General features: G+C 48.9%; 1 protein-coding gene across 1 annotated transcript in view; it reads right to left on the bottom strand.

Moving 5' to 3' along the window:
• Positions 1-13,623, bottom strand: part of LOC116986621 (lymphoid-restricted membrane protein-like) — a 52,069-nt gene that overhangs the window by 29,004 nt on the left and 9,442 nt on the right. Inside the window, exons 4-11 of the mRNA XM_033042200.1 lie at positions 13,339-13,409; positions 12,231-12,280; positions 8,738-8,831; positions 7,150-7,222; positions 5,104-5,131; positions 2,730-2,870; positions 1,627-1,758; positions 770-917 (exon numbers count right to left, since the gene is read on the bottom strand). Coding sequence (XP_032898091.1) covers positions 770-917; positions 1,627-1,758; positions 2,730-2,870; positions 5,104-5,131; positions 7,150-7,222; positions 8,738-8,831; positions 12,231-12,280; positions 13,339-13,409 — 737 coding nt within the window. The remainder of the gene's footprint in view (positions 1-769; positions 918-1,626; positions 1,759-2,729; positions 2,871-5,103; positions 5,132-7,149; positions 7,223-8,737; positions 8,832-12,230; positions 12,281-13,338; positions 13,410-13,623) is intronic.

Genomic DNA, 13,623 nt, shown 5'->3' with positions numbered 1-13,623 from the left:
TAATCAATAGACAATAGACAATAGGTGCAGGAGTAGGCCATTTGGCCTTTCGAGCCAGCACCGCCATTCAATGTGATCATGGCTGATCATCCCCAATCAGTACCGCGTTCCTGCCTTCTCCCCATATCCCCTGACTCCGCTATTTTTAAGAGCCCTATTTAGCTCTCTCTTGAAAGCATCCAGGGAACCTGCCTCCACCGCCCTCTGAGGCAGAGAATTCCACAGACTCACCGCTCTCTGTGAGAAAAAGTGTTTCCTCGTCTCCGTTTTAAATGGCTTACTCCTTATTCTTAAAATGTGGCCCTTGGTTCTGGACTCCCCCAACATCGGGAACATGTTTCCTGCCTCTAGCGTGTCCAAGCCCTTAACAATCACGGGTAGTTTTTTCCGCTGACCGGTACACGTGACAATAAACTAAACTGAAACTAAACCAGGGTAAGAAGGAACTGCAGATGCTGGTTTACACCGAAGATAGACACAAAATGCTGGAGTAACTCAGCGGGATAGGCAGCGTCTCTGGAGCGAAGGAATAGGCAACGTTTCGGATCGAGAGCCTTCATCAGACTGAGAGTCCCTAAACCTGCCTCAACTACCACCTCTGACAGCTCGTTCCATATACCCACTCTCCTCAGTGTGAATTAGTTGCCCCTCAGGTTCCTACTGAATCTTTCCCCTCTCAGCTTAAACCCGTGTCCTCTGGTTCTTGATCCCCCCCCACCCCAGCTCTGGGTGAAAGATTACCTCGCGTTTGGTGAGAAGAGGTCCTCACCTCTGGTTTCTCTGAAGGGCCAGTTCCGGGAATTCTGCTGGACAATCCGCTTCATCTCCTGGAGCTCGGCCCGCTCCTTGGCGTGTAGACCTTTCAGGTTCATCGCGTGCTGGATCATCACCTGCATCCCCTGGCTCACTCGCGCCTCCTGCAGGACACAGTCCGGGGCTTCCGTTATAGAGCCAGATTACAGGGGGCATGTGTGGCTGTGTCGGTGATTCTTTCCCCAGGAACTGGAGTGGTGCAGTTGTCGGATGGGTATCAGGGGTGATGGGGCAGGAAAATGGGGTTTGGAGGGAGAAATAGATCAGCTATGATTGAATGGCGGATTAGACTTGATGGGCCGAATAGCCTAATTCTTCTAACACTTATGACCTTATGACAGTCACATTGTGCATAGTTTAGTTTAGAGATACAGCGTGGAAACAGACCCCTCGGCCCACTGATTCTGCGCCGACCAGCAATCACCCCATGGACTAACACTATCCTACACACTAGGGAAAATTCACAATTGTTTACCAAAGCCAATTAACCTACAGACCTGCATGTCTTTGGAGTGTGGGGGGGAAACCAGAGCACCCGGAGAAAACCCACGCAGGTCACGGGGAGAATGTACAAATTCTGTACAGACAGCACCCGTAGTCGGGATTGAACCCGGGTCTCTGACGCTGTAAGGCAGCGACTCTACCGCTGCGCCACCGTTATTGGCACAGTAATGATGTAGGTCCATTTGCGGTTGTATTAGTGGGACTGGAGTGACGCAGTTGTGGGAGTTATTCACGTCGTGTGATGAGCTTTAATAAAATGTGCAGCAATATAAATCCATCAAACCACGGAGTCACCAAACTGGGTCATACCTGGTGCAAGGCTCCCAAAACCTCGGAATGGCTGCTGGCCCGAGTGATGGAAGTTTCCAGGATATGAAGGCAGCCCTCCAACTGCTTCACAATCTTCTGCCGCCTCCCATCTGTGCAGATAGCCCCCAGTCTCTGCACAAAACCAATCACAGCCTGTCTTACTCTCCTTATCTGGATTGGCACCAGCGCACACCACCGCAGAAATGTTGACTTCAGACACCAACACTGGGATCTTCCCTCTACCAAGATTTCCCTGCTACCCCAGATCCAAACCCCCTTCCCCAGTGTCCAGAGTTCTTCCCTTCTGCCTCCCGCTCCACATTAACGAATGAATGAATGATACGTTATTATCACGTGTGACCTGTCACAGTGGATCTCTTTGTTTTGCACACCATGCACAAAGTATGCAAAGGGTCGCCACGTATAGGGCACTGACAGAGTTACCAAGTGTTCAATGTGGTCCCCCCCCACCGCCGGGTCCCTCTCTGTTCTCTCAGCGGCGTGTCCTCGTCCGACCTCCGCCACCAACCTTAATTCATTCACATTCCCCCCCATTCACACGCTGATGAGTCACGCCCAGACTTTGGCTCCAGATACGTCCATTCCCTCAATGACCACAGTGGTCCCTCTACCACCAGCTCCAGTTCCTTTCTCCATCGGTCACAGAGTTCCCCGCTAACCCGGCAGAGTTAAGTCTAGTTTAGTTTCGAGATACGGCGCGGAAACAGGCCCTTCGGCCCAACGAGTCCGTGCCGACCAGCGATCCCTGTACACTAGCGCTATCCCACACTCTGGGGACAAGTTATAATTTTTACCGAAGCCAAATAACCTACAAACCTGGAGTGTGGGAGGAAACCAGAGCACCTGGAGAAAACCCACGCGGTCACGGGGAGAACGTACAAACTCCATACACACAAGCACTGGTAGTCAGGATCGAACTCGGGTCCCCTGTCACTGTAAGGCAGCAACTCTACCGCTGTGCCACCAAGCCACCCCTCTTGGACTTCTGGGCTCCTCCTCCAGTCGAGGGTATTGCCATCTTTCCCCCAGCTCCACTCTCCGGAACCTGCAGCACCACCTTCCATCCCCCCATCTCCCGGTACCTGCAATATCTCCTTGCATCCCTCCAGCTCCTCCTGGGCGTTTTCCTCGGCAACATCCCGGGCATGTTCTTCCACCTGCAGCCTTTCCTTCAATGTGAAGACGTCGGATTTGAAAGCGAGAGACAGGTGTATGAACGCAGTCTTGGGGGAAGGAAAGAGAAAGTACTCCTCTGTCACAATCCGAAAACTAGCCCTCACCTGTTCCTTTTCTCCAGAGATGCTGTCTGACCCGCTGAGTTACTCCAGCTTTTGGTGTCCATCCAGATCTGAAACCTAATTAGGTCTCACCCCTGTCACTCCCTCTTCACCCCTCTCCCAACATGCAAGAGGTACAGAAGTGTGAGAACGCACACTTCCAGATTCAGGGACAGTTATTTTCCAGCTGTTATCAGGCAATTTAACTATCCTACCACCTACTAGAGATCGGTCCTGACCTCCCATCTACCTCACTGGAGACCTCCGAACTATCATTTGTTCTGAAGTTAAAGTTAGAGAAGTTGATGTTCATACCGCTGGGGTGTAAACTACCCAAGCGAAATATGAGGTGCTGATGGGGTGTAAACTACCCAAGCGAAATATGAGGCACCTCATATTTCGCTTGGGTAGTTTTACACCCCAGCAGTACGAACATTGACTTCTCTAACTTCAGGTAAGCCCCTGCTTTCCCTCTCTCTCCATCCCCTCCCCCTTCCCAGTTCTCCCACTAGTCCTACTGTCTCCGCCTACATTATTTCTTTGTCCTGCCCCCTCCCCTGACATCAGTCTGAAGAAGGGTCTCCACCCAAAACGTCACCCATTCCTTCTCTCCATAGATGCTGCCTGTCCCGCTGAGTTACTCCAGCATTTTGTGTCTACCCTCGTCAGGGCCGGATTTAGACGAAGAGAGGCCCTAAGCTGTTCCACTTGTGAGGCCCCCTCCCTCCGCGTTGGTTTTCGGCGCTGGCGGCGAGCGGCCAGCAATGGCGGCCAAATCTCCCACAATTCAAAGCGAGGGAGAAAGTGCCCAGCGCCGACCAGTTGCCGTTGCAGTGCGCATGCGCAGGGCGGCCGATGATGTGCTGGCCGTGGTTGTGCGCGTGTGCAGGGGGAAGGACGTGCAGGCCGCAGCAATGCGCATGTGCAAGGCGGCCTGCCATGCCGGCGGATGAGGAGCGAGCGGAGCCCGGCGGCCCGGACACGGATAGCGGGGGGAGATAGAGAGAGAGATAGAGAGGGGGGGCCCGCCCAGAGTTGAACGGTAGGTGTCCTGCCTTGACCGGAGGCCCCCTGGATTTCGAGGCCCTTGGCTTCAGCCTATGAAACCTAGTGGTAAATCCGGCTCTGCGAGGCCCCCCTAGACCTCGAGGCCCTAAACTGAAGCTTGTCTAGCTTATAGGTAAATCCTGCCCTGACCCTCGTGTGCACTGAGTCGCTTCATTCAACCACCGCAGCTAATGGTCTCAGCACCAGTGGGCTGAGGGTGAGGTGTCTGTCGGGGCTCCCATTCCTGACCATCGGCTTACATAGAAACATAGAAATTAGGTGCAGGAGTAGGCCATTCGGCCCTTCGAGCCTGCACCGCCATTCAATATGATCATGGCTGATCATCCAACTCAGTATCCCGTACCTGCCTTCTCTCCATACCCTCTGATCCCATTAGCCACAAGGGCCACATCTAACTCCCTCTTAAATATAGCCAATGAACTGGCCTCGACTACCCTCTGTGGCAGGGAGTTCCAGAGATTCACCACTCTCTGTGTGAAAAAAGTTCTTCTCATCTCGGTTTTAAAGGATTTCCCCCTTATCCTTAAGCTGTGACGCCTTGTCCTGGACTTCCCCAACATCGGGAGCAATCTTCCTGCATCTAGCCTGTCCAACCCCTTAAGAATTTTGTAAGTTTCTATAAGATCCCCTCTCAATCTCCTAAATTCTAGAGAGTATAAACCAAGTCTATCCAGTCTTTCTTCATAAGACAGTCCTGACATCCCAGGAATCAGTCTGGTGAACCTTCTCTGCACTCCCTCTATGGCAATAATGTCCTTCCTCAGATTTGGAGACCAAAACTGTACGCAATACTCCAGGTGTGGTCTCACCAAGACCCTGTACAACTGCAGTAGAACCTCCCTGCTCCTATACTCAAATCCTTTTGCTATGAAAGCTAACATACCATTCGCTTTCTTCACTGCCTGCTGCACCTGCATGCCCACTTTCAATGACTGGTGTACCATGACACCCAGGTCTCGCTGCATCTCCCCTTTTCCTGGTCGGCCACCATTTAGATAATAGTCTGCTTTCCTGTTTTTGCCACCAAAATGGATAACCTCACATTTATTGTTGAAGATGACAATGAGTTATCCTCCGAAGTTGTAGATTTTGTTTTTAAAAAGAGCCTTACCTCTGCTTCCTTCTCCGTGTAGAATTCCCTGCAAAATAAGAAAAGATGTTGAATTTATTTCGTACCCAGCTGTTCTCTCAACGGAGAGGTTTGGACCCGGGCAAAGAGCCCTCGCTGGTCACAACTGATCTACAATGAGAGGTTCCACAAGATGACGCTGGAATGGTCACCAAGTTAGGCAGCACATCAAATTAGCACAGAGACAGACACAAAGTGCTGGAGTAACTCAGCGGGTCAGGCAGCATCTCTGGAGAAAAATGACGGGTGACGTTAGGGGTCGGGAAGAGAAAGGCTGGGTGACGTTTACGGGACATTTCTGAAGACAGTGTCCATGTGCCCTGTTCCTGTGCTGGGCTCTTCCATGTTCTAGGTGGCACAGCGGTAGAGTTGCTGCCTTACAGCGCCAGTGACCCAGGTTCGATCCTGACTACGGGCGCTGTCTGTACGGAGTTCGTACCTTCTCCCCGTGACCTGCGTGGGTTTTCGCCGAGATCTTCGGTTTCCTCCCACAGTCATGAGACGTACGGGTTTGTAGGTTAACTGAATTGGTATAAATGTAAATTGTCCCTGGTGTGTGTTGGTGTGAGGGTGATCGCTAGTCAGCGCGGACTCGGTGGGCCGAAGGGCCTGTTTCTGCACTGTATCTCTAAACTAAACTATGTTCAACAAATAAATGGGGCGGAAGATTGCAACCTTCACGTGGTCCGCCCTGTTTCGACAAGTGCAATCAACCCGGCGTGCACAATCAAACTTTAGGCTGTGCACGCCACACGCAAGAAGAAGAAGAACAAATAAATCTTCCCTCCAATCTGGACTCAACAAGAACAGAAGGACAGGAAGGGTCTCACATTGGTCTGTATGTATTCCAGAGAAGATGAAGACTACAGCACATGGAGAATCATTAGGGTTAAGAGGAATTATTCACTGGTTTACTACTGGGAGTATTGTTAAGCCTGGGGGTCGGTGTAAGACAAATTACATGCCTCACAAATCTCATGTGATTTTCCATCCCATAAATAAGTAAATGTGACTCCTGTGATTCATGCAGAAATTCTCTAATCTCATCTGTGAATTTGTCGACCAAATATAACAAGCAGTGTGAACACACGAAGAACTGCAGATGCTGGAATCTCAGGCACAACACAAAGTGCCGGAGGAACTTAATGGGTCTGACGACAGCATCTATGGAAGGAATGGGCAGACCACATTTCGGGTCAGGACCCTACTTCAGAATCATCAGTCTGACTACGGGCGCTGTCTGTACGGAGTTTGTATGTTCACCCCGTGACCTGTGTGGGTTTCTCCTGGAGCTCTGGTTTCCTCCCACTCCAAAGACGTACAGGTTTGTAGGTTAATTGGCTTGGTATGAATGTAAAATTGTCCGTAGTGTGTATAGGATAGTATTAATGTGCGGGGATTGCTGGTCGGTACGGACTTGGTGGGCCGAAGGGCCTGTTTCTCTAAACTAAACTCAGCGGGTCAGGCAGCATCTCTGGAGAAAAGGAATAGGTGACATTTTGGATCGAGACACTTGGTCTTGATCTGAAACGTCACCTATGTCCTTTATCATACATTGTGGATGGCTTGATTGTAATCACGTACAGTCCTGACTTGATTATAATCACGTAGAGCCCACAATGGTCCACTGTTGGTGGTGGAGAAGATGACAAACGAGTGGATACAAACAGTGAAACTAAGCAGGATGACAGTGAGACTAGTAGGCCGACTAGGGTGGGGGAGGGGCGGAGAGAGAGGGCTTCAGAGTAACAGTTTACAGTTAAGACATTAATCAAAACTGCTATTGGCGTAGTTAGCAAACATTGACCATCAGATTATAACGACAGCCGTCGCCAACCCACGACGCACTTGAGCCCCCGCAGTGACCGCCGTTCACAGAAAGCCTCCAAAGTCCCGGTGAACAGCGAGTGCCCCCTCCACAGTTACACAAGGCACGGACACAAGCCTGGAAGAGGGGCAGGCATGCATTAAGGTTAGATGGCAGGACAGTTAGTTGCAGCATCATACACACTTGCTTTGGCTGCCTACCTCTGGAGTCCCAGCCTTTTCAAAATCGGCACCTCTTCCGCAGAGCTGCTGAGAAGCTCGCTGGAACTACTGTCTGCGTGTGAGATCAGAGTGACGTTAGAGGGAAGGCTCTCGTCCTCCATATCATTACATAGTTCGGGTGGCACGGTGGCGCAGCGGTAGAGGTGCTGTCTTACAATACCAGATACCTGGGTTCGATCCTGACTATGGGTGCTGTCTCTATGGAGATTGTACGTTCTCCCTGTGACCTCGTGGGTTTTCTCCGGGTGCTCCGCACATTGCAAAGATGTGCAGGTTTGTAGGTTAATTGGCTTCTGTAAATTGTTAATTGTCCCTAGTGTGTGGGACAGTGCTAGTGTACGGGGTGATCGCTGGTCGGTGTGGACCTGGTGGGCTGAAGGGCCTGTCCCACTTGCCGATTTTTTCGGCGACTGCCGGCATCATTGACTGACGTATCAGGTCACCGAAGAATACACGGCGTGACGATGTATGAAGCGGCGTGATGACGTGTGATGCGCGGTGTTTTTTTGACGTCGCTGGATTTTGAAATGTTCAAAATCTTTCGGCGACACTGATATGACGCCAGCAATATCGCCAAGTGGAACAGGCCCTTAAAGATGCTTGGAGTTTTTTTGTATATCCATTAGCGGCACAGTAGCGCAGTGGTAGAGTTGCTGCCTTACAGCGCCAGAGACCCGGGTTTGATCCTGACTATGGGTGCTGTCTGTACGGAGTTTGTACGTTCTCTCTGTGACCGCAAGGATTGTCTTCCTGGTGCAACACTTTCCTCTCACACTCCAAGGATGTACAGGTTTGTAGGTTAATCGGCATTTGTAAATAGTAAACAGTAAATTGTCCCGAGAATGTAGGATAGAACTAATGTTTGGTCGATTGTTGGTTGGCTAGGACTCAGTGGGCCAAAGTGCCTGTTTCCACACTGTATCTCTAAACTAAACTAAAAAATATGTACAAAGATAGACCAAAACGCTGGAGTAACTCAGCGGGTCAGGCAGCATCTCTGGAGAAAAGGAATAGATGACGTTTCGGGTCCAGACACTTATTCAAAAATATGATCACCAGACTGCTTCCAGAGTAGCCCAGGAAGGATTTAGTTTAGTTTAGAGATACACTGTGGAAACAGGACCTTCAGCCCACCGAGTCTGCACTGACCAGCGATCCCCGCACTCATGCACACACCAGATTCAGATTCAATCTTTATTGTCATTGTGCAGTGTACAGTACAGAGACAACGAAATGCAGTTAGCATCCCACCCAGAAGAGCGAACATAGAATAATGGAACAGTAAAATATATATATGTACCAGTGACAAATGTACATTTACACCAAGCCAATTAACCTACAAACCTGTATGTCTTTGGAGCGTTGTAGGAAACTGAAGATCTCGCAGAAAACCCACGCATGGAGAACGTACAAACTCCGTACACCCATAGTCGGGATCGAACCCGGGTCTGAGAGGCAGTGACTCTACCGCTACGCCACCATGACCGCCCTCGATGTTCGTACCAAAGAAGATCAGCTGGTGCGATACAAAGAACATCAAGTGATACCCAGATGTTGTCACACCTACCTTCTCCACTCTCATCACTCTCTCCCTCTTGTTCATCCCCAGATGATCCTGAATCACATTGGACTTTGCAGTTTGCTGGAGTTACGTCAAATTTCTGAAAGAATGAATAAAAACAACTGACTCCATGTGTTGAAGATGGACACAACCTGCTGGAGGAACTCAGTGGATCTCTGGCGCTTTGAGGCAGCAACTCTACCACTGCGCCACCGTGAGATTAAAATGATTGTTGGCTGTGAATGTATTAAAATGCAAGGCTCTTTGTTTGGATACAGATGCACAGTAAGCAGTAAGGGCCGGCACAGTGGTGCAGCGGTGGTGTTGCTGCCTTACAGCCCCAGTGACCCGGGTTCGATCCTAACCACGGGTGCTGTCCGTACGCGATTTGTACGTTCTCCCCGTGTCCGCGTGTTTTTTCCCCGGGAACTCCGGATTCCTCCCACACTCCAAAGACGTACAGGTTTGTAGGTTAACTGGCTTTGGTAAACGTTGTAAATTGTCCCTAGTGTGTAGGATAGTCTTCGTGTGCGGGGATCACTGGTCAGTGTGGACTCGGTGGGCCGAAGGGCCAGTTTCCGTGCTGTATCTCTAAATTAAACTAAGCACTGGCTATTTATTCCAAATGTAACATGCATTGTGTATTAACAGCTGCAGACAGCAGACTGAGATATAGCCCGCATTTGTGCATTTATATTCCTGTACCATGTGGCCTCCGATCTGCAGATGAACAAGTTGCTTTCTTTAATAGACCACAATGAGCTAACATTGCATCTTTCTGTAGAAATTCTTGTGAAGTGTATGCTACAAGAAGGAGTGACATCTTTCTTCTGCTGCAGTGAAGTTGAATTTTGCCGAAGGTAGACACAAAATGCCGGAGTAACTCAGCGGGTCAGGCAGCATCTCTGGAGAAAAGGGGTAGGTGACGTTTCGGGTCGAGACCCTTCTTTAGACTGAGAGTCAGGGGAGAGGGAAACTAGAGGTATGAAAAGGTACAAAGAAGAAATGAATGAAAGATATGAAAAGAACAAATCAAAGCCAGCACCGATGATCACGGAAAAAGTGGAGCCCACAATGGTCCATTGTTGGCTGTGGAAAAGGTGATAAGGGGGGATATAAAATGTGAAACTCAGCAGGATAACGGTGAAACTAGTAGAGTTTTGCCTTTGTATTTTGAACAATGAGAAGTAGACAACCTATTTGACATTGTGCTGTATTGTTTTTCCTGCATTGATAGCAACCAGATGTGCAAAACCCTTCAGCAATTTATCACCAGTTTCTCGCTGTAAATGGAGATTAATTGTGTGGAATTACAGCCGATACTGGTTTAAACCGAAGACAGACACAAAAATGCTGGAGTAACTCTGCGGGACGGGCAGCATCTCTGGAGAGAAGGAACGGGTGACGTTTCGGGTCAAGACCCTTCTCCAGACTGAAGAAGGGTCTCAACCCGAAACGTCACCTATTCCATTTCTCCAGTGGAGGTCAGTTTCCCCACGACCTCCTCAACACCGCCCCCCCCCCCCCCCCCCCCCCCCACCCCACTACCACCCACCTAGACGTTCCAAACCTCACAGCAGTTCCGCCATTTACGGAAAAAATCACCTTCTCCCATCCATGGTATACAAAAAAGCTGGAGAAACTCAGCGGGTGCAGCAGCATCTATGGAGCAAAGGAAATAGGCAACGTTTCGTCCCGAAACGTTGCCTATTTCCTTCGCTCCATAGATGCTGCTGCACCCGCTGAGTTTCTCCAGCTTTTTTGTGTACCTTCGATTTTCCAGCATCTGCAGTTCCTTCTTAAACACTAGATTAATCCATGCTCTCCCACTGCCAATACTCCATGACGTGTATAAAGTTTATTCCAACAGCGTCAGGTGGAATAGAGTGGTCATTGAAGCACAGAATTCAAAGGCTAAAAAACTCCATGATATTGTCCAGGAGACAGCTCCCGTCGAATTTCCATAGAGCTCGGTGTGATTGAGTTCGGCAATGTTCCAACCCTGCCTTGTAAAATAGGCGGCCACTATATTCCCTTTTGCACAGAACCCATTTCAGGGCCGATCAAATCCCTCTGCATAAACTGAACAGTATGTCCTAGTGTACTAGTCGCCAACAGCAAAATGTTAGAGACAAATGACGGCATGATATATGATTTGCAGCTTCTGGTTTTGTTTTTGAAAACCCCTGAGGAAAATTAAAACACTCGGGCAAAATCTCTAGCGGCACCAAGTATCTGTGTGTATATTCATTTACGATAGACACAACCAGATACAACTAAATTTAAAGTAGCTCTTTCTTCCCAATAACCCTTTCTGGCTTAAGCCCTCCCTTCACCACCTCCAGTTTAAATTCCATTTGGAATATTTTGGAGGACCAAGAAACCAAGAACCAAGAAAAAAATCTGGAGTAACTCAGCGGGTCAGGCAGAACCTCTGGAGAAAAGGAATAGGTGACGTTTCGGGTCAAAACCTTTCTTGTATATGTATATGTCTGTTCATGAAAATACATATTCATTTAGTTTAGTTTTGAGATACGGCATAGAGATAGGACCTTCGGCCCACTGAGTCCATGCCGACCATGGATCACCCGTACACTCGTTCTATCCTACACACGAGGGACATTTTACAGAAGACAATTAACCCACAAATCTGCACGTCTTCGGAATGTGGGAGTTTAGTTCAGTTTAGAGGTGCAGCTAAAGACGGGCCCTTCGGCCCACCAAGTTCGTGCCGACCAGCGATCCCAGCACACTGGCACTATCCCACACACTAGAGACAATTTTACAACTTTTACTGATGCCAATTAATCTACAAACTTGCACGTCTTTGGAATGTGGGGGGAAACCGGAGCACCCAGAGAAAACCCACACGGTCACGGGAAGAACGTACAAACCCCGTACAGACTGCACCCGTGGTCATGATTGGACCCGGGGCTCTAGCGCTGTAAGGCAGCAGCTCAATTGCTGTATAATGTTCAAACTCATTTCAAAGTAACGGGGTACTGATTGTGTATGATCAGCCATGATCATATTAAATGGCGGTGCTGGCTCGAAGGGCCGAATGGCCTACTCCTGTACCTACTGTCTATTATCTAATGGCACAGATGGTAGAGCTGCTCACTGACAGCGCTAGAGACCCTGGTTGAACCTAACCTCGGGTGCTGTCTGTGTGGAGTTTGCACATTCTCCCTGTGACCCGCGTAGGTTTCCTTTGGGTGCTCCGGTTTCCTCCCACATCCCAAAAGACGTGCATGTTTTTAGATTAATTTTCTTCTGTACATGTTCCTCTTGTGTGTGTGGGGAGTGGGTGGGGAACGTGGGATAACATAGAACTAATTGTGAACGGGTGATCATTGATTCGGCGAGGACTTTGGTGGGCGGTGGGCTGAAGGGCCTGTTTTCATGCTGAATCGCATTATAACCCATTTCATTGTAATATCCATGCATAACAGGTTTCTGAACCCATGTAATGACCCCAGACTCAATCAGAAACCCTCACCTCCTGAGGAGTTTCCTGACGTTCAGCGTTCTTTGTTTCCATCGCACCATCTGCAGAAGGACAGGAAAATTCCTGTTAAACAGGAGAATTAACAAAACCTCAGGATATTGGTATTCAACGAATGTCTATCCTTCAGAGATAAGCTTTTATATAACCTCATTAATTTGAATGAATCAATCAATCAATTAATTAATTAATGGATGAATGAATGGATGATACCTTATACTTTATTGTGTGATTAATGTGTTATTAATATCATTTCAGACTGCTGAGGTATTTCTGAGGTATATTCATAATTCTAATGTGGAACTATGCAGTAAGTAAGCTGTGCAATAAAAAGCTCTCTCAGAAGTGACAAAATAACAAAATAATTTGCTTCCGAGCGTACCACATAGTACAGGCCCTTCGGCCCACTTTGTCCATGCCAAGATAAATGATGTCAAGTTAAATGAATCTCCTGTGCCTGCATGTGTTCCCTATCCCTCTATTCCCTGCATATCCATGTGCCAATCTAAAAGCCTCTTCAATGCCACTATCCCATCTGTCTGCACCACCAACCCTGGCAGCGCGTTCATTTGTGTAAAAGACTTGCCCCGTACTTATTTAGACTTTGTTCCTCTCACCTTAAAACTATGCTCTCTGGTCCTTGACATTTCCAAAGGCCTTCTTTACCACTCTATCTAAAAGTTCCAAAAGCTATTCATTACTGGCACCACACTGTATCATCTCCGAGACTATTGTCAAGTATCGACTATTACCGCTGGCTGGTTAGCGGGCAACAAAAGCTTTTCACTGTACCTCGGTAGACATCAGGCCAGGTACATGGATATGGCAGGTTTAGAGGGTTATGGGTCAAGCACAGGCAGATGGGACTAGTGTAGATGGGGCATGTTGGTCGGTGTGGGCTAGTTGGGCTGAAGACCCTGTTTCCATGCTGGATGAACTTTCTTCCAACAAGTCCCATGTTCAAACCACTCTCATATCCCCCAGCACTGGGTTGTGACATTTGGTTTCTACAATCGCAAGGTTTGTTGTAAACAAACGATGACTGCCAGACCTAAATGATATCACCATGGATTGCAAAGAAAGCCTCCCGCTCACCCCTTACCAGCGAGGGCGGTGGAGGCTGTTGCAGAGATGTTTTCCCGTTCTGATTTCTGTAGTTTTAGTTTCTCCATCCTGTAAGAAAAAGCCACGACATTCGCTGGGTTGGAACGTGTGTCAACTCAGTCCAAAAAATGCACCCGTCACTGCAGTGCCTGGGTATCATCCTGGGGGAAAGGGTAGGGTGGCACGGTGGCGCAGCGGTAGAGTTGCTGCCTTGCAGCGCCAGACACCCTGGTTCACACCTGACAACAGGAGCTTATCTGTACGTTCCCCCTGTGACCTGCGT

Source organism: Amblyraja radiata, chromosome 24 (genome assembly GCF_010909765.2).
Source record: "Amblyraja radiata isolate CabotCenter1 chromosome 24, sAmbRad1.1.pri, whole genome shotgun sequence".
In the NCBI taxonomy this organism is placed as follows: Eukaryota; Metazoa; Chordata; class Chondrichthyes; order Rajiformes; family Rajidae; genus Amblyraja; species Amblyraja radiata.
Note: the sequence above shows the minus strand (reverse complement) of the source record. Positions and strands in the feature narration are given on the sequence as shown.